Source organism: Branchiostoma lanceolatum, chromosome 8 (assembly GCF_035083965.1).
Source record: "Branchiostoma lanceolatum isolate klBraLanc5 chromosome 8, klBraLanc5.hap2, whole genome shotgun sequence".
Taxonomy (NCBI): Eukaryota; Metazoa; Chordata; class Leptocardii; order Amphioxiformes; family Branchiostomatidae; genus Branchiostoma; species Branchiostoma lanceolatum.
In genome coordinates this window covers 18,894,494-18,921,897 of record NC_089729.1, presented here as the reverse complement: position 1 = coordinate 18,921,897, position 27,404 = coordinate 18,894,494, and the positions used below count along the sequence as shown (strand labels likewise).

The 27,404-nt window shown below is 41.2% G+C and overlaps 3 protein-coding genes across 3 annotated transcripts; 2 read left to right on the top strand and 1 right to left on the bottom strand.

Moving 5' to 3' along the window:
* The first annotated feature begins 4,704 nt into the window (after nucleotides 1-4,704).
* Nucleotides 4,705-6,640, top strand: LOC136440204 (serine-rich adhesin for platelets-like). Its single transcript, XM_066436096.1, has 2 exons — nucleotides 4,705-5,481; nucleotides 5,820-6,640. Exons 1-2 carry the CDS (start codon nucleotides 4,719-4,721, stop codon nucleotides 6,410-6,412), a joined length of 1,356 nt encoding a protein of 451 aa, XP_066292193.1. The 5' UTR covers nucleotides 4,705-4,718; the 3' UTR covers nucleotides 6,413-6,640.
* On the bottom strand, nucleotides 6,528-22,114 carry LOC136440203 (protein ecdysoneless homolog). Its single transcript, XM_066436095.1, has 15 exons — nucleotides 21,908-22,114; nucleotides 20,420-20,537; nucleotides 18,881-18,968; nucleotides 17,179-17,357; nucleotides 16,421-16,562; nucleotides 15,578-15,628; nucleotides 14,736-14,864; nucleotides 13,865-13,993; nucleotides 13,122-13,213; nucleotides 12,561-12,658; nucleotides 11,962-12,142; nucleotides 10,594-10,661; nucleotides 9,915-10,004; nucleotides 9,308-9,435; nucleotides 6,528-8,427 (listed from the first exon to the last, which is right to left on the bottom strand). Exons 1-15 carry the CDS (start codon nucleotides 22,104-22,106, stop codon nucleotides 8,200-8,202), a joined length of 1,920 nt encoding a protein of 639 aa, XP_066292192.1. The 5' UTR covers nucleotides 22,107-22,114; the 3' UTR covers nucleotides 6,528-8,199.
* A 204-nt stretch (nucleotides 22,115-22,318) lies between these two features.
* Nucleotides 22,319-27,069, top strand: LOC136440209 (ragulator complex protein LAMTOR2-like). Its single transcript, XM_066436102.1, has 4 exons — nucleotides 22,319-22,480; nucleotides 23,454-23,616; nucleotides 25,465-25,554; nucleotides 26,238-27,069. Exons 1-4 carry the CDS (start codon nucleotides 22,413-22,415, stop codon nucleotides 26,292-26,294), a joined length of 378 nt encoding a protein of 125 aa, XP_066292199.1. The 5' UTR covers nucleotides 22,319-22,412; the 3' UTR covers nucleotides 26,295-27,069.
* Nucleotides 27,070-27,404: the final 335 nt, after the last annotated feature.

Below are 27,404 nucleotides of genomic sequence, written 5' to 3'. Positions count from 1 at the left end.
TAAACAGTGACGGACGGCCGAGGTCGTCTCAGGTCACCGAATGACGTCACTCTGTTATTGTTCTATTGTTCCATACTTGGGTCGGTTGTCGCATGTGGAAAATAACGTTAATCTTATTAAAGAGGACAAAAGAGGCTGTTGTATATCATTTCTGTCAAGACAGGACGTTTGGAGACATTCTCAGTGCTTGAAGCACCCCGCCATGACTAGCGCGGAGATTCGCGGTACGTTGTACGGCAAGGTGCGACGCTACCTGGCGACACCCAAGAAACAGGTGCGCTTCAACGTCAACTTGCTGTCGGATCATGAGGAAGATCTCGTCAAGGTGAGTACGTAGGCAGGTGAGAAGATCTCACCTAACTTCTTAGATATAAGTGTCGACGTCTTGAGACAACAATGGATGTCGACCCGTGGTAGACGCTTTTTGTCATTGCAGTTTACCTTTGGTGGCATACAACACCTTTAAGTGTGTGTTAAATAGACACAAGTTATAGCGTTCGTAGTCAAGTGGTAAGCGGCCCTCAGCCCCTTGAACTAGAAGCCATAAGTTCGATTCCGCATGCTGTAGGGTTGTAACTGACGTTAAGCCATGGTTCACAGTTCATTGTACTTGGCAAAAAGAGATCGATATCATTTTCACAAGAAAAATTATTCATAGTTATATCATCTATGTACCGACTGACAGACTCTAACTAGCAGGATAGGAAGATAGTTCTTAATTCTAGTACAGAGAGAGAAGAAATAACAAAGTACCGAGTAAACAGGAGCCGACAAGACAAACAACTGTACAGAAACAACAACAACAACATCAAGAAACCAACGATCATTTAAAAAACCCGAATCACCACTTTTCAAGAACTTAACTTTTGATTCAAACGCAATATACTAATAAAGCTATATATTCGCGGCAATATCAACACTGCTACAAGCCACGATTCAATATTACCGAAACATAGACTATGTAGCGTTCTCTTATTGCTTGAGTAGTTAGATGGAGAAAAAAAAATTGTTAAACTAATAACTACAACAAATATCTTACAAAATATTGCTCAGATTGTTGGTGATTGTCTGTCTAGCGATATCCCTTAGGACCTCTCCTCGGCTGTATCTTCCTCTGCATTAGCGTGCCAGCTAGGTCATATGTCGTGCAGTGCCTTTTTACAAACACAAAGCGGTCGTCAGCATATGAGAAATGTATTTTCCACAAAGGCATATGAGAGATGATAAATGGTCACGACATATACAAAATGTATCATAACAGTCATAAGAAACGTGTTGACATACATTGTCATTTCATAAATTCATTTCAAAATCTAGCAGTATTTCCACAAATGTATTTTGGAGTCATGATTGTTTCAAAAACTATTACATTTTAATCAAAACACCCTACGAGAAATACACGTGAAGAACGGGTTGGGATGGCTTTAAATTTTCCCTTAATCTAATGTAACGTAATCCCGTCCGAGTTGTTCAGCGTAGGGAACTATATCATGGCAAACATATTAGATTCGTTATCTTATACCTCTCCTATTCATTTAAACTGAGTTATCTATAATTGTGAATACCAAACTCTCGCTGGGAGGGTAGTTTGGGACTCGATGTAATCAGGCTTTGTATAATCGTGTTGACCTTTTCATTTCAGAATAATAATATGTACCCGAGGGGTGCTTAAAATAATTAGCGTAAAGTAGTTCATAACAATGTTAGCCCGGGTACAAGTCAATCAGAATTAGCAGACTTCATGCAGGGACACAGAGAGGGAGAAAGAGTGCTACTAATACACATACACATATAAAAGACAGAAGGGTATAGTAATATTATATCGGACGCCATTTACGCCCATATTCTTGTAGTTATAGTTTTCAGAATAGAATAGTTAAGTACTCATTGTATTGATTGTCTTGCCATTGTTGCCATACATTGCACCATGTACAACTGTCGAGCAATCAAGTTCCTTCATTCATGCACATATACATACTTTCATACATACAGACATATATAAACACACTCACATACACATGCACCTAAACATGCACAGAAACACACAGTCGCACACACATGTGTGTGCGACTGTGTGTTTCACACACACACACACACACACACACATACACACACACACACACACACACACACACGCACACACATACACCTAAACATACACAGTCACAGTCACACACACTAGCAGACATGCAAACGCACACACACATAGACACACACACACACGCACACAGACAAACAGACACACAAACGCTCATACCAGCACACACAAATGGTGACGGACAGACACTCACACACGTACATACATACAGACAGACACGCACACAGGCACATACACATACACAAACACAAACACACACAGATAGACGAGTAAAACACAATACTTCCCTTTCTTGGGAAAAAGGTACTAAGCATAAAGTGTAACTACGCCGCCTTGGTATTTTATCAGGAACTGCAGCTGTGGAAGATTCAGCAGCGCGACCCTGGTGACTTCTGTCCGGCGGAGTCAGAGATATGGTTAGAGCGGTACGACGGGCGACATCGGCATCCTCCGGTGCATATGAGAGAAGGTGAAGCATCTACAGTCAAACTGATGACTAGATATAGAGAATAGACGATCCCCAGATGTGACATAAGCTTATATATGGCCTCCGTCGGTCAGTATTGACCATGGTAAAATCCTGATTCACGACAGCCCTACAGCATCGACTATGGCTAAACAGCCCTATACGAGAATGGCAGTCTCTGCCACAAAATCACATCTGTAAGCTGACTCATCAGTTCTGTTGCAAAGCTCTTTTCTGCGGTTCCGCCTTTCTTCTGCGTTGCACATCAGTCTGGCTTCTCCTGATTTGAGCTGTCTGGACAGTGTGCATCTCCACCTGGAACGGTCACTTGCAAGGTCCTCCCAGTGCTCCGTATCAATATCTAAAGCCTTCAAGTCCCTCTTGCAGACATCTTTGAATCGCAGCTGTGGCCTCCCTGTACGTCTCTTTCCTGAGATCAGTTCTCCGTAGAGGAGGTCTTTAGGGATTCGTCCATCCCCCATGCGACGGACGTGGCCTAGCCAGCGAAGTCTGCGCTGCCTGAGCAGGGTGGGGAGGCCGGCGCGGGACAGCACTTCGGTGTTGGTCACTTTGTCCTTCCATGATATACCAAGGATACGGCGCATACACCTCATGTGAAAGGCATAAGCTTATATGACCCACTTATGCACAAGCACTGGTGAGGGGGCACTTCAACTTGGCGGATAACGTCAGATAAAATCTAAAGATAAGGCTTATCGCTCGTTCTCATTTTAATGTGCACATTTTGTAATCTCCGTTACCGTTAGAATTTAGACGTTCCTGACATTAAGATATGCCACATATAAGGTACGCAACTGCCGTTTTTAAAAGCTAGAAAAGTTTTAAGTCGTCATAAAAACGGCAGTTTGTCATCTTATATGTGGCATATCCTAATGCCAGGAACGTCTTATTTCAATCGGTAACGGAGATTACAAAATGTGTACATTTAAATGAGAACGAGCGTTATTTGTCAGTTGTCCAAACGGTGTGTTTGTGTTTGTTTGTCTGTCTGTGTGTGTGTGTGTGTGTTTGTATGTATGCGTGCGTGTTTGTATGTATGTATGCATGTGTGTTGGTATGTGTGTGCTTGTCTGCCTGTCTGTGTTTGTAAGTATGTGTGTGTGTTTCTAGGTAGGACCTGTGTCTGTCTGTGGTTGTCTGTGTATGTGTATGTGTTTGCGCCTGTGTGTACATGTGTTTGTGTGCGTGCATGTATACATGGGCGCGTGTGCGTATGCGCGTGTGCCCACGCCTGTGTGTTTGCATTGGGGAAGGGCTGCCAAAAATAGAACCATATCAAAGCAATTACGCTACATGTCAAAACGTTTGTGTAATGCATAACGTTGAAATTATACTCAAATCGCCATTCCGGTTGAGGACAGAACATTTAAAAACATGCTGGTGTTTTCCAGGGGAGTTTTGGGACTTCGTCTTCTCAGACAGGTGGGACGACTACAGTTCACTTCGGATCTCCGAGGGGGCGCTTCTCCAGCGACTGATCGAAGTTTTTTACGCTCTGAAGCACCACGGAAAACTGCACGAGTTCGAGACTGACATCTTGGAAGCCAAAACAAAGGCAGGTTACTATGAAATACAGGCTAGTGCTGTTGCTCATAATTTGTACGGGGAAATTAGACAATTTCTGATGTATGAAGAAGTAAATGTTTAGTGCTGAACCGCCTTATAAGGTAAACGTACTGGTCTTCAATATGCATTATTGAATGTGGTCGGTAACATTTGCACCTGTGCCCGTTAGGGGTGTAACCCCGGCCGGGCCCCGAAGCCACAAACTTGTCATGGTGGACTGCCGGGTACCGGAAAAGGGAGGGGGACATCTCAGTGTTTTCACGATTAACTCACGGTTTTTATTTGTAGTCGGGTCCCGGGGTGATTCTAACTCGAATTGAAAAATATTCCGGGGCCCGGTCTTGCTTAAAAAAATAGCCAGGTAACCACAGGGTGTCCTACGGGGTCACGTAAGGGCCACGCCTGAAAGTGCAACAAAAATAGTGTAAACTACCCGGCGGGTCCCTTTTTTCCAATTTTGACCGTAAAGTAGCATCACAGTGCACTCCCACCAATATAGTACGAATTAGCCTACGATTCTCTAATTCTTCGTATACTATTCTTGTGTAGGGTCAAACAAAGTACGACATGCGGCTTGCCTTCATCTACTACGGACTGGCTTCTGGGCGTCGAAAAGGGAAAGATGACGAGGATCCAACAACGACATCTCCCAAAACTTCCCCTCACCTAGCTTCATTCAGAAGCGACCCTCTACTGGTAGAACGTTCCGTGGAAAACCTGGTGTCTTTCCTGTCGAAGCGATCCATGTCATGGCCGTCAGACTTAGCTACGGCCGCGACCACATCCAGCAATCTTCAGAACCAATCTCGGTCACTGACAGGCCTAGGCGACAGCACACCTTTCACTATGGACAGAACCACTGATAGTAGAAACGCTAAGAAGTCGCCTGGTTCTTCTACTGGCAGACAAACTGCCAAAAGTTGCACCTTCCAACTGGAAGACTCCAGCAGCTTCTCCTATACATCATCTTCTTCTACTCCGGACGTCTTTAGCTTTTCTTCTGGCACGTCTTCGATCATGAAAGAATCCTCGTCGGAGATAGAGTTTGTATTTGGCACGGGTGGTTCGAAGGGAAAGTCTGTGTGCTTCGAAGTACAGACGCTCCTGAAGCCAGAGTCGAGCACAGCGTTCGTGCCACCGCGACCGGTTTCACCGCATCCGTCCAAACACAGGCAACAGAGCGGGGCCAATAGCGGGCAGTCTGACAGGGAGCACGGCTATCCTAGACTCCCTCCGGCCTTCGTGACGCCAAGAAAGGACAAGGCGTCCTTAACCGTGCTTGAAAGTTCCGACGAAAAGGACAACAATGTAGGAGAATTACCACACAAAGGTAAGGACGTATACAGGTGTTATTGATTATGATAAAGGTCATATGCACCACATCTAGCTCGAAGATCATAAAACATTGCTTAACCATTGCTAAATTTTGTTGTAAATAGCAATTTTGTCCTTTTCTAATGATCTAAACGGGAGTACAAACATTTGACGATGTTAAAGTTCAGTTACGAGTCGTTAGTGGAAGAAACAAGTATTATGTTTACTTCGCAAAGGTACTGGTCACAAAAAGCAAAGCCATGAATTTCCCTCTACTACATTACAGGAACACACATGTAAAAGTCATGATCAAATGTGATCTCAACCTAGCTTTTGCGCCTGCTTGTTTTACAGCAAAGGTTCTGGACATAGTCACCCGCTTAAAGGAAGCACAGCGCCTTAAGAAAAGCCGACGCCAAGCAGTGTCTGCCGAGGAAAGTGAATCCATTGAGCAGATTCCAATCCCAGAGAACGACCTAGACGCCATCACACCCCGATCCATTCTCCGGCAATATGACAACAATTGCTTCCTTGAGAACTCAACGTCTCAAGATTCCACACCAAATAGCGAGGACACGCCTCCTTTCCTCGCTCTCAACCGTACCTACAGTTTCGACAAGCTTCGAGAGCGACGAAAACTCGATACAGAACAAGAGGAATCGTTCGACGAGGAAGAAGAAGACGAGAGAAAACTTCCGGAGATGAGCGTTCTTCTGGGGCACTACGCTCTCAGTAGACGGCGTCACCTCACCACAGACACCACTGTGAGCGCTAAGCAAGACTTCTTCCCGAGGATGAAGGAAGAAGACTTCGTGGACGGCTGCTTAAAGGCACTGGAAGACTTCGTGGTTCGGAAGGAGCAGGCGGTAGTGCACGTTGGAAGGACTGTAGTCAGAGTCATAACTACTATCACTATCAACAAAGCACCGCTACTCAAACGCTCCTAAGGAAGATCAATCTTTGCAAACAAAACTATACTAGAACAGAGAATTTCTTCTTCGCTAAAGACACTCTGATATCAATTTACTGAATTTTTATTTAAAAAATACCAGACACAAAAAATTGTAGACGACAGTCCGCACTTTAATGACATAATCTGCAACACATAACATTGGAAGAGCATGCCATATGTACTCAATACATCTACTATTTCATTAAAGAGACTTCAATAATCATTTTGTTCCGCACTACTGAAAAATAAATCTTTCTAGATCTCTACTATCAAATACTTGCAAATCTTTCAATCCAAAGATATACAGTTGCCATAAACTAGCCATATTCTTTTACGCATAGAATTCAACATTTTGAACATATACCTTCTCTGCTACAGCCAGATTTTTTGCAGCAAAAAAAATGAACACAGGCAGGGTCATTCGCTTAAAACTATTGCTTTGTTAGGAGAAAATACGACAATTGTGCAGTTATATACATGTAAGTCTCATAAATGGTCATGAGTAGTCATAAAAATAGTATACCATTAGGCTCGCCCCTGAGGCATCGCCAAAAAATTCCTCAGAAAATGTACTTGATGGGAACAGCTGCCTGATTAGTCTACAGCTGCCAAAAGCTGGGAGTTTGGATAGGGCACTCCCTGTAGCGATCTCCTTCTAAAGTGCAGAGGGCAAGCATGTAAATTCTACCACATTGGTACTATTGGTGTATAGACATTGGGAAGACTGTCTGTGCTGTATTTGCAGAGCTATCTGATCCATTGGTACAGTCAAATAAGCTGCATTAATTTTTAGTCTCCTGCTCATGACTTTTCGGTGGCATTTCAACATTTCCCCTCCCCCATATATTTAAGATCGGGTAAAGACATAAGAACATTAAGTACATGTTTGCTGCCCTTGTAGAGGTTTGCATCATCAAAGTGTTCTGATCAGCTAGCCCTTTGGCAACTCGTGGCTCTACATCAGTTCAGTTTATCTGTATTCTCTGGAGGTTTCGCCCATTTAGTGTAGAGGACACTACTGACAGGTCCAGCTGAGTCCGGATATTTGGAAGAAAATATGATTACTTTGCAGATATTTGTACTTTATCAGTACTCAAAATATTGGTAGAAAATTTGGAAGATTTCAATCTTTAGTCTAGAACATGTCAAACGAGGACAAAGATATGAGAATTCGACATATGCTCCCAAAGCAGAGGTCCCCATAGTGCCAAGGATGTTACATGTGAAACAAGTTAGGCCAAGAAATTTGGAGGAGCTCGGAGCTTTGCAACTCTGCCTATTAGTGAGTGTTATTGCAGGAACCTTGGTTCTACATTAGTCTAGCTCATACGCATCCTCTGGAGGTTTAACCCCCATGGTCCCTATGATGTTAGTAGCAGATAAAGATAGCCCAGGACATTTGTGCAAAATATGCTTCCTCTACAAAAGGTTTTACTGTCTGAGTGCTGCAATGTTATGGCAGAGACATTGAGCAATCCAAGGTCTTGTATCAGTCCAGCTCAGTCACATTTTCTGGAGGTTTAACCGTCATAGTGCCGAGGATGTAAGCAGCAGATAAAGCTAGGCCAGGAAATTTGTCACAGTCTGAGAGCTGTGAAGTTATGGCAGAAACCTTGAGCAACCCAAGATCTTCTTTCAATCTAGCTCATTTGCATCTTCTGGAGGTTTAACCCTCATAGTGCCGAGGACGTAAGCAGCAGATAAAGCTAGGTCAGGAAATTTGTCACTGTCTGAGTGCTGCGAAGTTATTGCAGAGACCTTGAGCAAATCCAAGGTTTTCAATCAGTCTAGCTCATCTGCATCTTCTGGAGGTTTAACCCCCATGGTGCCGAGGATGTTCGTGGCGGGTCCAGCCAGGCCCTGCTGTGAGCTGTAAGACTCCAGCAGGTTCTTCACTAGGTTCAAGTCCACGTTAACAGGTGTGATGTCATCATCTCCATTCTCTTCCTCATCCTGTTTACTGCTGTTAGTACCATCCATGGAGAGATCTTTTGGAGGAGTGGGTTTTACCTGGAAAAAATAATACAATTGTTTATTTGCAAAATCATGCCTGAAGCCTTATTGCATTAACAGCCTTGAAGTACAATGTACAAGTAAAGAAATGCAGTACATACACATGTACTACTAAATGTCTAATCAAGTATAAGGTGCGATATCTAGTGCTGTAATTCCATTTATCTTCATAGTAGCAAAATTTCATGTTGTAAGGAAAATGGACATTTTCACTAAACTTTAACTTCACGGTGGCAGCAAGTGATTTACAAAATGGATGTGTGAAGGAATCATAAATAATAGTTTTTTTCATGGTGATGATAAGTTCATGGTACAGAGGTGACCGTGAAAACCCTGAACTAAAGTTACCGTCACTGTGAAAGAAACAAGAATTACTGTAACAGTTTTCTGGGGTTTGATTTCTTCTTTAAATGAAGTGGCCCACATTTTGCATAATGGAAGGGATTTGTGATTTTAGTAGAAACAGTCTTTGAATTACTGCCGGTTAGGAGTAAGTCAGTAGTGGTCAGGGTGTGTTTGGGAGTCAAATTTGACTTTTAATCTAAAATTGGCCAACTTTGGTTGTCTAGCGGTCGGGAGCCATGACTGGCTATGCAGTCGTTCTCATTTAAATGACTTGTACACATTCTGTAACTTTCATTACCGTTTGAAGGAAGACGTTCCTAAAATCAGGATATGCCACATATGAGGTGCCAAACTGTTGTTTCTAAAAGCCAGAATAGTTTTAAGTTGTCATAAAAATGACAGTTTGGCACTTCATATGTGGCATGTCTTAATGTCAGGAACGTCTTACATCAAACGGTAAAAGAAGTTACAGAATGTGTACATTTGAATGAGAATGAGCATATAATGCGTAACCAGGGCTTAAGACAGTTACCTGTGAAGGTTCCTTCTCAAAGCTCTTCCCGACGTGGGTCCTGGCCAGCTCCTGGTCCATCTGGTCCATGTACTCAGTCATGGTGGTTACCTCAGTACCATCAGCACCGATCTCATACTCACCTTCATCTGAAGAAAAACAACATCTATAGTCACCTCTGAGGACTCCTGGAGCAGATTTTGATGTCATAGAATTTTGTAGAAATGAGAGCCACCTCCTACCCTTCAAACTTTACTCACTTCAATTAATTGTGAGTTAATTATTGATCTAAGGACATATCAAACTTTTGTGCGATCAAAACAGCTCATTGTGGGTCAAAATAAGTCATATCTTTATGGCTGGTATAACCGCCAGTATAGCTGCACCCCTGTTGAGATTGTTCAGTATCTAGTAGCTTGGTTCTGTACCCTTTCCAGTTTATCTTTGTCTATTCTTTTGTGTATGGGTCCCATGTTGTTTTGAGCATAACATAATGACGAACAAAAATAATGCTTCAAAGTCCTTGAGGCGTCCATATTTCTCTACCAGTTTCTATTAAATGGCTCATTCTTAGTGAACAACATGACCCAGACTGTGAAGCTTATTGACAAAGTAAAAAACAAAGTACCTTCTGACTCCTCAGAGCTGTCAGATTCAGACTCCATCAGTCCATCATCATCATCTTCTTCATCCTCATCTATCCTCCCATTGGTCAATCCTGGAAAACAAATTAACTTAGCTGAAGAATTTTGGACTGGTAATATTGTTGGGTTGAGAGCTGAAAAGGCCTTCAAGGTTTAAGTTTGAAAATCTTTTCTGTTCTTTCAATCAACATTTTCCAACTGCAGAGTTCTGGAGGGCATTCACTTGCTGTATAAAGCAATTAAAAAATCAGAGAATTCCAGGACCTTCATATCCTTGAAACACATGGAGTCTTGCAGAATTCTTACAATTGAATAGAAAAAAAAAAATGTAAATGCAGAAATATTCGCAGTGGTTTTATGTTTGCAGTTTTTGCAGCAACCATTTCACCACGAACTTAAAGCCACCGTGAATATTTTTGTCCAATACTGTAGCAGTATGTGACTAATAGCACTGCTGCAGCCCCAAACTTAAAACCACCGCAAACTCCGCCCATTTTCACATTAGCACGAAATAAACACCACGCAAACTTAAATGTATTTACAGTATTCAATGTTTGAAACAGCCAATTAGAAACCTACTGATTACACTATTTTATAAAATAGTCACATATTATCTAATCAATTTATCATTTTTTCAACTACAACAATTTCCCAGTGCCTTACCAAGTATTCTCTCCATGGCTTGGCTGAAGGAGTCCACGTCAAAGTCCACAGGCTGATCTTCGTCCATTCTGAAAGCAATCAACATTTTACATGATAACCTTTCTTTGCTTAGTTTCTTAAAGGTAAGCCTGAGACTCACAAGTCATGCTGGAAAGAATATTCGATCAAGTTGTCATTTTACCATTCAATGTAGACTCTATAATAGTTGTGGGTAGTGTTTCATATGGAATTTTCTTTTCACAGTTACACGAATATTCTTCGAACAGTGACTTGATAAAAGGTAGCAAAATACTAACCTCCAAATTTTCGACGTCTTGTGTGTACGTCTTGTTCACGGAATGACGAGAACACGAGACTAGGCCGAGACTTGTGAAGATCGTCCTCCCTCCCCCGCCTCCTTGCGGAGTAGGGGTAAGTACATAGTAGGACTTGGGCAGCTCCCAACCTCCGCAAGGAGGCGGGGGAGGAGGCAGAACGATCTTCACAAGTCTCGGCCTAGTCTCATGTTCCCACGAGACTAGGACTGGTCATTCCGTGAACAAGACGTACACACTAGACGTCGAAAATTTGGAGGTTAGTATTTTGCTATCTTTTATCAAGTCACTGTTCGAAGAATATTCTTGTAACTGTGATTATACGTGACTGTTGGACCTCTTCAACAATTTTCTTTTCAAAGTTCATGTGTCCAGTTTTGCTTCCTTACTTGTGGTTCCTGTTTTCTACAACACTAGCCAGTAAGGGAGCATGCTACATATATTATAATTATATGTATGGCTATTACCAGTATGCCAAAGAATTTAAATTACTGTAATATGTCCAACTGTTCATCCAACCAGGATGAAAGAACCAATCTGTTTAAAGATGTCACCACAACCTACATGTACTCTAATTTTCCCACATTTCCAACAGAAATCCACTTTTCTCTTAAAATCACAGAACCCACAAACTACAGAAAAAAGTGTTTTTTTGTCTTCCTGTGGTTTCAAAATAATATCAAGTCAAACCCAACTTGTCTAGACATAGCCAACACTAGTATTTTAGTCTTTATACTAGTAGCGTCAATCAACCATCCATCCATTCATTCATTAATCTATTCTTTATTTCAGGTATGAAAAAAACATAAAACAGTACATATTAAAAGAATACAGGCTAATATATACACAAAATGACAAACACACATACATGACTTGTATAGATATACTTAAACTACACAGTAAACCTTAGGTGTTGTGGAAGAATGAGTTTCTGTAGTAGGTGTCCGATTTCGACGTTGTCACATGTATGTCTCTTAATATGCTTCTACCACATACTTGCCTTTGGGCATAAACTTGCAAATGAACTTTTTTAATTGATGCTATTAAAGCCTACCTGGGGAATTCTGCTCCTTCATGGCTGGACACATTGTCCACAAAGGCCTTCATGGAGTCCACCATATTTCCCAGGGTGCCGCTGGCCTTCCCCAGGTCACCTGACTTCCTGCAGAACCCTCCGTACTGTTCCTCCAACATGGCGTCAAGGTCACCAGGGGTCATGGCCAACCAGCTGTCATCTGGGAAGCAGGGCATTGTGGGGGGAGAGCAAAGCATTGTGGGTCAGCACTGTAACAGTTGAAAAACGCAAGGTGAACCATTTTCGGACTTGACCTTCCTTTGCACAACCACTAAACACCTACCAAAAATCATAAAAATTCATCGAAGTTTTCTTGAGTTATGCTCCTGACATACATACAGACCCACCTAACAGCTGGCTCAACCTAAAACATAATCTTCTCCGAGTACTAGTACTCGGCGAAGATAAATACAGAACTTCTTTCGTTCACACAGCAACTCTTTCTTTAGCCAAGAATTCAGGATGTTTCTTGACTGTAAATGTAATGTGAAATAATGATTGAGAAATGTATCCGATTCTCCTGGTATCACCCTCACAATACTCCCTAAATGATGAAAGACTCAAGTAATTGTTTGTACCATCTGGAGGTTCCAGGTGCTTCCCAGCTGTCTGCAGCTGTTTCAGGTCCCAGGTGTTTGTTCTGAGAATGTTCAGCACCTCCTGACCATGGTCCACACTGGGGAAGGCAGCAAGAAAAAATGAGAAAGTCAGAAACATTCTTCAATACTCAGAGAATAATTTTGATGATTGAGGTGATTTGTTTAGCTTGAAGGGCTAATCAGACTTAGATAAGGCAAACCAATAATTTCGTCTTCCACTGCCAACAAAAAAGAAGCCAAACCCAGCTTGTCTAGATGTAGCCAACATTAATATTTAGTAGTCTATTGTTACAGCAAAGTCAGTCACAGTTCACTGTCACATGTATGTATTTTCCTATATTTCAACAGTGTATTAATTTTGTAATTAGCCCACAGGCATGAACTTGCAATAAAATCAAAACTTTCAATAATAAAGCCCTTTAAAAACTAAGGACACATGTATGTCAACATTTAAACTTAAATTAAAGAGAGTAGAGTTTTATTATCAAAGTTCTATTTATGTTTCTCATTTCCTAATGAAATTGTTGGTAAATATCCAACCTCCTGTCACAGCTGACTGTGGCAGTCTCCTTGTAGTGTCTCCGAGCTGACTCCAACAGCTCTCTGTACCTCTTGGACCCTTCAAGCTCTGACTATGTATAGACAGAATGTAAGGAAACAAATTAATCTTGATATTTTTATTATAGATGCTACTTGAAAAAGAATGATCATACTTCACCTCAAAGGAGGATGCTTTGAGACGAAAAATTTATATATTAGAAATGACCTTTTTTTGTATAATGTTCATCATTGATCTGACTAATAGATGTATAGACAGAAAGTAAGGAAACAAATTAAGGTTGATATATAGAAACAATCTTTGGTTATTTTGACCCTGTTCACACCCTGAAACTGTGTGCACCAAAGTAAAGACTTTCCTCTGAGATTCTGTTTTCATGTTGATTTTGGAATTTAGCAGTTTTTCAAAAAATCCGTTAACCAAGAAATTAAATTGGTGTGGCCTAAACTTCAGGAAAAATTGAGCTCTGTCACACTTGTGCGTATATTCAAGTGAGTTGTGCATTAGCATTTTTGGGATTTAAGTAAGGTTTGTGAGGGAGAAGTTGTTTGACCCACCGTTGTGCAGCCTAGTGATGGAGCCTAATAAGAAATCACTTATTCGGCTGCAAACCTAACCTAAACCAGAAACATGTTAATACGCGATGCAGACTTGTCTATACATACAAGTGTGAGTACTGTGACAGGGGCTTAAGAGGAAAATTGTTGACAAAGTAAAGAATGACCTTGAAGTAGCCTTTCTCTGTGAGAAATGACAAGTATCTCTGCCACCTCACATCGCTGATGTGGGAAGAATCATCTGTTTCTGTGGGACTCCCAGGACTTCTGCAGCACAGGATTTCAAACCCACAGGCCTAGAAAAGCAGCACAAGGGAAACAAAACATTGCATACTGTATTTAGGTCAGTGTAGGATAGACATCCAGGTAATAAGATACACAGTACAAACATTGCTCAAGCAACTTACAAAATCTATTCAGCTGCTTCAGTAACTTCTGTATTGTTTATATCATTTAGGATTAACATTTAGGGAACTAAATGTTTTAAATTTACCATCATGGTTGTGCAGTATCTGTATCATTCTGTATCTAATGATATAACTGCCCTTTGGCATAAAACAGCAATTTATGTATTTGTATCTTTATAGCCATTATAATTATAACCACCCTTCAGCATAACACACCAGCTTATGTATCATTCTGTATCTATACCTGTAAAGCCGGTTTAACCATCCTTCAGTGTAACACACCAGCTTTGCATGCACGCAAAGTGGCAGCAGCTGGTTAAATTACACTGAAAAATCTGTCACACCTAACATTTACACACGGTTAGCATTGTTTAAAGCTACATGTATATTCATTCATTTGTAAGTATCTAGTGAGGATGCTCCTGTGGCACTCTACAACAGTCCTAGGGAAAAATGACTTTTTGAACATCAATTCAGGGTTGATATTAGCTTTTTCTTGTTTTTTCAAGCGGGTGCTCTTTACTATTGGTATATTGCTAGAATGTCCCAACAAATGGCACACTGTAGAGATGTCTATGGGAGGTCATGAATGTAAAGACAATTCTCAACAACACCCTGAACTGCTTCTCACCAGTTTAATGCCCAGGTCCCAGGCTGAGTGGTCAGGGTGGGAGGGGGGCGGTACCGTCCAGCCACTGCGCTTGTCTGGTGTGAATCTCTGCTGTAACAGCTGACTGTACAAACATCTGGTGAACCGAACCTGAGAAAAGCAAATGTCACAAAAAAACTAATAATTAATGTCAGCACAAGTGTTGGGAGTTTAGTTGTCTTTACATGTATGTATCGAATTCCTTCAACAGTTTTAAATGATGGTTATCTATCTAACAGGCAATCATGTCTTAGGCCACACCAATTTATTTTCTTGGTTAACAGAATAAATTAAAGAAAAAAAATGCTAGATAGGAAAAACAACATGAAAACAGAATCTCAGAGGAATGGTTTTACTTTGGTGTCACATTATCAGGGAGTGAACAGGGTCAGGTGCAAGTTTCACCCCAGACTTCTGTTTTCATGATTTTTTTGTTGCTAAAATCAAAAATAAAAATCCGTTAACCAAGAAATTAAATTGGTGTGGCCTTATATTTAAAAAAAAATTTGTACAATCATGTATGTCTGAATAAAGTTAATTTTTGGTGGGTCTTAACAAAGTATACTTTAGACATATCTCAGTGCTGTGGATGCCTCTTACACAGGCATCAATGTATTATTGAGGCAATCTTATGAAAACCATATTCATACCTTTAGAGCTATCATTAATGATACAAATTATCAAGGAAAAGATTACCTTAGATCTTACTCGAGACTTGTTACTATTTCTCGGATTCACATTTGGTGTGACAAAACACAGACAACAAAGCGGAAAAGGGTGATGCTGGCAAGTCACTAGAGGGACAACTTCGGTGAGAGACCTACCCGTGCCTTGACACAAGTGTCTGTAGGGAAGTGCTTCATGGTGCGGCAAGCCTGTGGACACACAAAAAGCCTCTTTACTAAATATACATGTATACATGCTTGGTATTTTACATGTTACATACAAGTACTCTATGTATATGGTCTGACATATCTGCAGAAAATACAAAAAGCCTCTTTACTACATGTACATTGTATATGAGGTTATGAACATGCTTGGTATATTATAAGTTAGATACAATGGTTTGACATACATGCTTGGCATTTCACATGTTACACACAAGTACAGTAGTGTGACAAGCCTACAGAAAACACAAAAAGCCTCTTTACTGTATGACGTTATATGAACATGCTTGGTATAATACATACATGTCACATACAAGTATATGGTGTGGCAGGCATACAGGAGACACAAAAAGCTTAGTCTTAACTAAATTTGTATCACCACAATTTCATGTTACATACATGTATATGTTTGATACTGTACGTACATGTGTACAACACGCATCTACACACCACTAGCAGGGACCAATAGTTAGAGCAGACTGGAGCTAGATATGAATAAATCCTAGACTTCTAGGTTTGCCGTGTACATATTCATTGCTTTGCAAATGTAATAAAAACAGTCATGTACTAATTGTCACTATGAAAACACAGACAAGGTGGTTTATATTTTGATGAAGGTTAGACATCCAGGTACAGTTACCCAAACAACTGGATTTTGAAATGGTTAGACATTTCAGACAGAATCTGCTGTCTTCCGTCAGTGACGAAAGGGAAGAACTGGAGAACCATGGCCAGCTTTTATACCCAAACTTTGAAGGTGTGAAATAGAAAACAACACACCTTCATGTCCAGAGGGTCCCTCTCGTAGAAGGCCTGCACGGCTGGAGCCACCAGTCCTGGGGAGTGGTTCAGTACAGTCACCACCCCGGGGGGCAGGAAACAGTGTGCGTGGTGGAAGTTCTGTTGCATCTTCTCTGGATAACTGGAGAATGTTGGGAGTTCCTTTTATCATTCAATGTTACATGTACTAAACAATCATCATTAAACATCAAAGTAGAGATATAACAAGGATGTTTTCTTTTACATCAAAATTTTGTTGTTTTACCACATATTGCTGGCATATCTATTTTTTGGTTAATTCATGGAGAGCATGAGTATGGGGGAGGACAGGATAGGCATATGTGTTAGAGGAATTTTAAGACTTAGTCTTATTATAAGGAAAAGCAATTTCTATAGGATTTTTCTGTCAGATAGCAACATATGAATTCACAACAGTGACAGATAAAAAAAAGGGTTGTTTTGGCAGAGGTTTGAAATCTTTTGGATGCTGGATGGTAGTGCTATATACACAAGTACCGAAAGACAATCTGTAAGTGCACTGTTTTGGAGTTACTAATATTGTAAATGCAGAAGTGTTCACGGTGGTTTGATGTTCGCAGTTTTCGCGGCGATCGTTTCATCGCGAATATTTTTGTCCAATAGCACTGCCATGAAAAAAAACCAACCATGAACAGTCCCATATGTTTTAGTGCGAAATATATTAACCACACAAACTAAAATGTATTAATTCAATTTTACAATAATAACACTTCTCCCACCTTCCTATTCTGTTGATGATGTCGTCTTGTGTGGGTCTCCCCGCGACTGTAAGGCCTGGGTAGCGGGACACGATATTGAGCGCCTGCGGTAGCGAGGGAGTTCCCGCGGGCACACAGGCGATCTCAGCGGGGGAGCGAGGCTGGGGGATGATGTGTACCTGACCATGAAACAGGAATACCTGCAGAATGGAAATATACAAGACCAAATTACATTTCAACTGATTCAAAATCTATCCACAATGAATTTAGCATCGTGTTAAGGTTTAGTAAGTGCTCTAGTGTTATATTGTAAGTGTAAAGGGGACAGACCGGTAACTGGCGCAGGCGCAGAAGGCCAACTTTTAGCCCATGGAAATAGGTTTGGTACCCTTGGTAAAGGTAGCTGTAAAGGGGCTTTATTCCAGGATATGTTGATATTTTGGAGCTGGATTTTACAGGTAAGGGTTTCTACCTTCTTATTAAGTTGAAAAATCAGACTTTCATCCATGTTTGTGGTGTCTGTAGGCCTGCAAAGTTTGCTGTTTTTGTGTGATTATCAGGTGGAGAAGGGGGTCAGAGGTCAACTTTGGTAAACAAGCCCGGATTCGTAGGGGTTCCGCCGATTAGAAAGTTGAAATTTTGCTCTAGATTGAAACTTTGGAGGCCTGACAGCCCTGCCAATGCATGTTTTTCATGGACTAAAACTCTGGTAGGTGACTTTTGACAGCTTCTTTCTTACATGATTGCCATATATTAAGATAGGAAGCTTCATTACTGTTCTGTGGCCTGCAGGGGACAGACCGGTAACTGGCGCAGGCGCAGAAGGCCAACTTTTAGCCCATGGAAATAGGTTTGGTACCCTTGGTAAAGGTAGCTGTAAAGGGGCTTTATTCCAGGATATGTTGATATTTTGGAGCTGGATGTTACAGGTAAGGGTTTCTACCTTCTTATTAAGTTGAAAAATCAGACTTTCATCCATGTTTGTGGTGTCTGTAGGCCTGCAAAGTTTGCTGTTTTTGTGTGATTATCAGGTGGAGAAGGGGGTCAGAGGTCAACTTTGGTAAACAAGCCCGGATTCGTAGGGGTTCCGCCGATTAGAAAGTTGAAATTTTGCTCTAGATTGAAACTTTGGAGGCCTGACAGCCCTGCCAATGTATGTTTTTCATGGACTAAAACTCTGGTAGGTGACTTTTGACAGCTTCTTTCTTACATGATTGCCATATATTAAGATAGGAAGCTTCATTACTGTTCTGTGGCCTAAATATCTGTGGTAATAGGTTTAGTAATGTAATGTGTTTGTTATTATTACAATTCCTGGGAGAGCAGTGAAGCATGTATCATGTACTATAGCTAATGGAGATCCTTTAATTCATGAACAAATGCACAGATGTGCCAGAAAAAGCGCCAGACAACTAGTAAGACCACATTACATGTTTACAGCTAATGATCTGTTCATACATCTACACATGTACAAAAAAGCAAGAAGAAGTTGACTCTACTGGATTAGCTTTGCTTATCACTTTCGTCTACCATGTAACGTTATGTTTAACTATGTACTGTATTAATTTCACTGTGTATGTCACTTACATGTTAGTTAGGTTTATACATGTATTAAACGACCTGTAGTTAGCCCCTTGGGGGCACGAATGTACAATAAAGGTCTTCTTCATTCATTATTAGCCCTTGTATTCACTGTAACTCAAAAAAGGGGAAGTTTGATCACCCTGTTGTGGCTGGAGTCAGGAGTCAGCCATCGAGGAAGGTGCTCAGCTGCCTCGATCAACAGAAACTCTCCATCATTGTCCTGGACCCTGTAGGGATACATGGAGCATGTATGCTATAGAACAGGTGTAGGGGTGGATACTGGTTTGCTGGACCTGATTCGGACCTTTATAACATCCAAGAACCGAGTCCAAAAAACCTGAAAGCCAAAAACCTAAGTCCAAAAAAAAACTGAAGAAAGTACTCAAATATATTTTCTATTTTGTTTGAAAAAAAGTGTTTTGAGTCTCCCATTTGACAAAAAAGGCATTTAAAATAAGTGCAACATTAAGATATCAAACACTGGTTTATTTTGAAAGTCTTCTCACCAAGAAACTTTTATAGTTGTGAATGTCAGTATTAATTCTCTATGCTTCATATTGTTCTATAAACAAAACATCAACTGGACAGGATCAGGTCCAGGTTCAGGTCCGGACCTGAACCTACATGTACATCTCTGGACCTAAACTTGAACCTTATTAAGCCAAACCAGTATCCACCCCTAAACAGGTGTCTAACTTTGGGCTGTTACACTTCAGCTACTGTGTACTGGTTTACAAATGCAGCACTGTCATAACATTTTGTAATTGCCTACAAGAAGTACATTTGTACTATATGTACACAATGGATGTCAGTTTTTTTTTGCCAGTTACAGGTCATTCAAACTATTTCATGCAGGGCTTGAAATACTGAGTGCCTGTGCACCCAAAATTGGAGCTGTGCACCTGATTTTTGACTGTGGGTGCAGAAACGCACCTAGGTATTTTTGTAGGCTATAGCTACTAGTACTATAATTGTACACTTACTAGTAGTATTCTGAAACTTGAAGGTATCAGAAAAAGTAATATAACTTTTGTTGTACTTTGATGTACTACTTGTTTAAGATCTTGAAGGTAGCAGTATAGAATGTCAGATTAAGGTAGGTTTGTAAATAAATTTTGCTGACATTCTGCTTTATGTTGTGCACCCAAAACAATTTCTGTGCACCCATTTCCAAAAGTGAATTTCGAGCATGCAATGTCTGAAGAGCAAAATTTGGTGTCATTTTTGATCTCATTTAAAAGTCAATTCTTTTGATTCTGTCCAATATCATTGCTTATTGGTCATTCGGTATTGAGTGATGGGAGACAAGACAAGAGCCTATAATGGCCCCACTTTTCGATAAGTGTGTTGCATTCTTTTAATTTTATGTGCAGGGGTTGTCCCAGGCTAAAATTGTTGTGTCACCGATCTTGTGCCCTTGGGAAAGGCAGTTTACACGACTTTCCTCACTTCACTCCGAGGTTAGGGATGTCCCTCGGGTAGGACGTTAAATGGCGGTTCCGTGTTTTGGGAGAGCCATACCCCACACACATTTAAGAACCCACCACACCTTTTGAAAAAGAGTAGGGACATGCCCTGGTGTAAGATGGACCAAAACTTACAGCCCTCCTTGACCCGATAGATGTCAGTAATTGCTGATTTCTCAGCAGATAGACAATTGTGGTCACATAGAAAATACCTTGCGATGTAGTCAGGAAATGAAGCTGTGATCTGCAGCAACAGGTGAACAATAAACCACTCATCCTCAATGTTGTCTCCAAAATGGGTTCTACCATGCAGATGTGGGGGGTGGTCACCTGGGGCGAGAATAAATGGATCAAGTGAAAATGCAGTCGTAAGCAGCCACCACTGCGTGCTTGCAAAGCTGGCTATGGTATGGCACACATACTACAAGTTCCACGAGTAAATGATAGGGCCGTCCAACTGGCATGGTTGACTGAAATTTCCTTTGAATATAATTCGATCATCCAATGATATCTTTGACCCAGATATGTGTCAAACTGTAAATGCAGGAATGTTCGTGGTGGTTTTATGTTCGTGGTTTTTGCGGTAAGATCTAATTGCAAACTTTTTTTCGCCCCCTACCCCCTTGTCTCAAAGGCAAACTTAAAACCAAGGCGAAAACTCAAACCCTTCTGCGAAATTAAAACCAATCCAACCTTAAATGCATTTACAGTATAATTTATAACAGATATGAGGTTATGTTGGCTATTAGTATTATGTGCAACTGTCAACATGGCATCTAAACTAATTAAAGGTGTGACAAATTGCAAGGTGTAACGTATCATGCACATGTTGTTATAATGCTATGGTTGAGCACGGTAACAGGTCAACTCGCCCCAAGTCCAACTCGCCCCAACTATTTACGACCAACTCGCCCCAATTCTATATATTAATCAGGGCTTATTAAACTTGGTTTTATATATGCATATATCCTACTTCTAAATATTGCTTTATACATGCTAACAAAGCTTCGTGACTTAAATCTTAACATTCTCTTCTCTGTTCGGCATTTAACACCGATGAATGCCGGGGGCGTCGGCGGGCCATGTAGCGAGCGGCACGCCGGGTTCACCGGGACCTGCGCCCGCTCGCTATAATCTCAAGCATGGCTTACTGCTGACTCAAATTATGATTCAAGTATATGCTCAAAGACTCTTAGTTTCCTAGCACATACGGTTAGCCAACAGTCTTTCGGATCGCCATGCTTGAGACTATAGCTAGCGGCCGTCGGCACGGTGACACGGCGGGCCGACATGCCAACCGGGTCCGCCAGCGAATCTCGAGTTTGTTGCTAATATGTGCCCAGCGAAAAAATATGTTAGATTAGAGTCACGAGGTTTGTTAATATGTAAAGTAATATTTAGAAGTAGGAGTCATGCATATTAAACCAGTATAAGACAAAGTTTGATAAGCACTAATTTGGGGCGAGTTGGTAGTGAATAGTTGGGGCGAGTTGCTTGGGGCGAGTTGACTAGGATTCGTTGAGCACTGACAATGAAAAAGCGGACACGCCAATGAATAAGAATCATCTGAGGAAAAAAAATACTTAGTTTTCTGGACGAGACTGAGTGTTTTTCAGTTTACATCATCGCGTAAAATTTGTGTTCGGTTAGTCGCTCAGTATATGACTTCCAAGAACTGTGAGGGAGGGGGGGGGGCTCACCTTTCGCCGCTACAACTCTCAAATTAAACGGCTCTTTCTGCCAGATGTAGTCGACTAACAGCGGGCTGAGGTGGGCCAGGATCTTGTCTGCCTGTTCCTCTAGCCCGCAGTCCTCGCCACCTTTCCCCGGGGTTGTTTTTCCCGGCGCAGGGTAGAGAAAATATTCCACCACGTCTTCCTGTCGTTCGGCGGCCGCCATGTTTTTGTTGTCATCACACACTTCAACTTCCGGGTCAAAGGTAGGGATTTCTAAACGTAACGTTTCCATATTTCAAGCTATAAAACGAGATAAAATTTAATTAAAGCTACGGTACAATCAGTATAGGTGTAAGAACATAAGTTTTAGCGCCTAAAGTCGGTTGAAATCGGATTGAAAATATTGTGCAAGTGACCTCAATGTCACTGACCCGGAAGTAAAACTCAGAGTCACGAGGAAAGTGAAGTCAGAAGAAGATTCAGACGTTTGCGTTTTCCAAAGTTTGTGAGGAAAGTTTCTCGTGCAGAAATGTTGAAGCCTAAGGCGCTGACACAGGTCCTAAGCCAGGCGAACACAGGAGGGGTGCAGTGTACGCTGTGAGTAGAGAATATGTTGTATAGTGGGCATGTAGAAAGGGTTTAGTAACTGTTGTATTTTGGGGGAGGGGTGTAGTTAGTGTACATAACACGTAACGTTATCAAATCTCATATCAAACTTTATTGCACGGCAGTTGTTGCGGCTATAATGTACGGAAAATTGTTTAAGATTTCAAAATAACAAGTTGCTAATCTGTGTCTTGGGAAGTGGACTACATGTATATATTTATTAAAATTAAATGCGAGTTTCTGCTAACTTTAAGGTCTCATTCATGAGTTTCTCCGCCCCATAGGCTTACATGTTATAAAACGTGTTTTACATGGGCGCGTTCGTAATGAAGCTATAGGAAATGCACCGATGTCATTCATTCTCTCTTGAGCTCATCTACCCTAGATCATTTGAAAAAATTGCCAACTACCAGCTGGCATACAATACCTTTTTATGGCAATTAAAAACGGCACTTAGCTAGACCCCCTAAATAGGCACTTTCCAGCTGAAAGTGATCGACCGAATTACCGCCAATGTCCGGCTGTGGACGTCCGACCTCGCGTGCGGCTGTTAATTTCTTCCGTTACAAACAAGCTTTCATCAGTTTGACGCTTGATATCAGCTGGCCTAGCTAAAAGGGATTTTTACACCGATATAGACACATGTACATGCAGCCGTTCATTTTTTGGGGCAACGGACTCTTTTAGGGTACCCACTCGGAGTAATACATAAATGAGACCTTAAACTTAAACGGTATGATGTAATGAAATACGAATATCATCAAATATATGTGGCCTGATATAGTCCACAAAGTAGTTTGTATATTTGCAATACATAATATCTTGCAAGTTGTTGACCACTTTTTTCTATAATCTTTCTCAGTTCTTGCTTTGCACTTTATAATTAGAGTTGTCAAATCAAAGATTTCAATAAAATTTATTATATTTAAAACTTTTTTTGTATTCCTCTATTCAAATATAACAGCCTATTGAATGGAGAGGGAGCATTGTTGGCGTACTCGGGGTACGGAGACAAGGATGCCCGTGTCACGGCCGCCATCGCCAGCAACATCTGGGCTGTGTACGAGAAGAACGGAAGGTCAGCGTTCAACGAAGACTGCTTAGAATGTGTTCTTCTGGATTGTAAGGTTAGTATACATGTTTACACTATATATAGAGTACATTATGTATTTTATACTGGGGGAATCACCATCTCAAATTTCAAACACTCAATTCCAGGACAGACACAAGCAAAATTCATATTTCCCCCGCACCATTCCCCAGTGGAATGCCCTGCCTGGCACGGTTCTGACGGCTCCCACCGTTGAGTCTTACCATGCCAGGCTGGAGGCCTGCCCGCCTTAGCCTTGGACCTCCCCCCTCTCCTCACGGGGTCATCTGGGGGCAAGAAATATCATGATGATGATACTGACTTAGCTTTTTAGTAATAAATATAATTCTCCTATCCCAATGTTACTAGTAATACAGTGGCCCAGGGCTTTTTCTAAAGAGGGTTACAGGGGCGCTGCGCCACCATGCCCTAACCATGCCCTTCCAGGGGAGTAGATCATGATCTGAAAAGCATTGAATTCTGATTGACCAGAGATGCTACTAGTACCATGTCACATGTGGCCACAGGCTTCAATTTTGTAACAGTCTCAGTAATTTTGCCCCTCGGGAATTAAGCCTTAAAATTACTGGGGGTAATTTATACTCCTCAAAAACTACACACCGTAGAAGGTGGAAACACCAGCCCCCCTGATATCATCCCTGTCCTTGGTTGTTCTGCTCTCTCAAAATGCATGCTTCCCCTTTCATTTTTTTCCTACAAAATTCCTACAACTCCTGGTGGACCATATCATTATCAATGGTACTTCAGATTTCTATTATTGTAAGTTGTTACTCTAATAACACTTCATAAGTTGTAACATTAATAACACTTCATTAACACTTTGTGTGATTCCCATTCCCCTGATAATGCTGCTCTTTGTAGTCTTGGTGACTTGCAAGAAGATAATGGTTGCATAGCTCCTTTATCACCAAATATTGTTTTTGAATGTGATTTATGATTAAAGTGCAGTCTTTTGTAATACCTGCTCCCTTGCTATTGTATTCATGCAAGTACTTGTCATACAAGCATGAACACTAATTCCATTTATATACTCTTACCTAAAGTCGGTCGGTTATAGCCAAACATGACTCCCAACCACCAGCCAACCATGGCATGGTTGGCAGTTCATGTAGATTAGGAGCAGTCTGACCAGTTTTGAGTCAAATTTGACTCCCAAACACAACCTGACCACTATAGACTTACATTTTGTACTCCTAACCACCAGCCAATTGCAACCCGGTCCAGATCAAGACCTCCCATCCTATCTGAATGTTTTGAACATTTCTAATCAATACATTCTGATCATGATGTAGCCAAACACCTGCCAACCACAGCTGACCTAGCTTCTGAACCACTCCCATCCGTGGTTAGGGGATGGTCGGGAAGTCATATCTGGCTTGACCAGCTGACGTAACCAATCTCACATGGATTGGACAGCAGCAAATGGAAAGGTGGCGCCATGTGGCGCAAGTGGTAGAGCGCACGGCTGTCAAACAATAGGACCCGGGATCTAATCGGGTTGTGCCCAAAGACATGTCCGACGTTTTGCCCTTTGGAAAGGCACTTTACATGACTTTCCTCACTTCACTCAGGTGTAAATGAGTACCTATCTCATCTAGGGTTAGGGACGTTCCTCGGATAGGATGTTAAATGGAGGTCCCGTGTTTGGTGAGAGTCACACCCCGCGCACGTAAAAGAACCCACCACACCTTTCAAAAAAGGGAAGGGGCATGCCCTGGTGTGCAATGGTCCAAACCTTACAGTCTGGTCTGGGTTGACATCTTGAAAAGGTGATAGTCACCTGTTATGTCAAACCTTCCACAAATGTGGTAAATCAAATAAATAAATAAAATCTCACATGTTCTTCTGTGTTCTATGCCCCCAGGATGGCAGAGTTGCGATCACACAGGTGTCTAACCTACTGCTCTGTATCTACGCTGAGAAGGCTGTGGGCTTCGGGATGCTAAAGGCAAAGGTAGGCTGCAGTAGTTGTTGTTCTAAAGTTATACTACCAAGAACATTGTTTGCAGCACATCCGATCTTCATTATGCTTAGCCTCTACCAGGCTACAGTTGTGGCTGCAAAGAGTAGAAATCGACCAAAATTGACAGATAACATACCAAATGAGTTGGCCGGCCAAAAAGTACAGTTTAGCACGCCTGAAGAAGGCGACTGCCGACAGGCTTCCGGCATGGTAAACTGTATTTATTGGTCGACCAACTCATCTGGTATGTTATCTGCCTTTTTGGCTGATTTCTACTGATTCCAGCCACATCTCAAGCCTGGTACTAATAGTAGAGGCTAAGCAAAATAAAGATCCAAATTACATTGCACTGGCTTGTGTCATCTGCTATTTACTTTCGGAAGGTGAATGTCAGCTTGTGTTGTTTTGTCGCTAAAAAGTTTCAAGAAAATTCTATAGAGACTTATAAATGTATGAAAATTTTACTTCCTTGAACTTGTAACTGGCTTCCTTATATTATTAAGTTATATGTAATCTTTCATTGAGAACTTTTAAGTGTTTGTGGATTTTTTTCTAGTCTTTTTTTAAACCATAGTAACGCAAAACTTGCTATATACCTTTGTACTGTATATGAACTTTGAGAATGTTATGTGCATGGTTATTGTGTTTAACTTATCATCACTGTGTCCCTATAGGCAAAGGCCCTGGCAGATTACCTGGAAGACCCCCTGACACAAGTAGCAGCATCATAGTATATAGTACATGCAAATGCCACGGACTGGCATGAAGAAACTCAACATTTCAGAAGGGTCGGCCGGAGCAGGGCTGTCTCCTGCTTTAAACCTTTTCCGGCGCAGTCAATGTTATGGAGCTAATGTTGTTAATTTTCTCCGATAAATCTGTCATTTTAAGCTTACTTTTTGGCATTTCCATCAGTTTCATGTCATGAAGTTCAGTTTTTTTTTTTACAATTTGAGTGAACTTTCTGTCTGTCTTACAAGCAAATTTCCATCCTAGGATGGAGGGACGGGTCCTGGAGACTACTGGGTTGGGGAGGGGGGAATTTCACTCATACCTTTTCGTGGTGGTATAATGTTCACGGTTTTCGTGGTAACCTCTTCATCGTGAACTTCAAACCACCGCAAAAATGTCTTGTTCTGTCTTCTGTCTACCTACCCCCTTATTTGAACTGAACTAAAAACAACTGTGAACACTCCATTTTAACCTCTAACTCTAAGAATGATAATGGGAAACATTGATGTGTCTCTGACTGCTAAGGAGTACTGTGTATAACACAATCTGTCTAGAGGTCTATGTAGAGCCCCTCCACACTTCTCGGGGCTTGACTAGTGGAGGGGCTGACAGAAGTGCGATGTTGTCAGGCTACAAAGGAGAACTTGGCATAAAACGACTGTTAGTTATTATTATTGTTAGTGCCCTGTATAACTATACAGTGAATTTGCTCTTAGTACGTGAATGTGCCAGCAAAATAAATTTAGTAATTAAAACTAGAATTCCACGACCTCATACCTTCACCAAGTCATTTTGTCTCATTACTACAGAAATTATCTGTAAAGAAGTCTCTTTTATATATACTCTGAGTCAACTTAATTTACGTGAATTTATTATATCTTCTTTCCAAATCACATATTTTGCAAAAAATAACCACACTACCAAAAATGCCATTTCTTGTATTCTAGTTTTTTCTTACATACAGAAAAATATTACTTCATGCAAGCAATTTTTTCTGTATTCAAGAAAAAGGTTTTGTCCACGAATTAAGCAATTTTTTTACTTACTGAGCTTTTTCTTGTAGTAAGAAAATCTTTCTTATAAAAATGACCTTGGTTACTGCCGGAAAG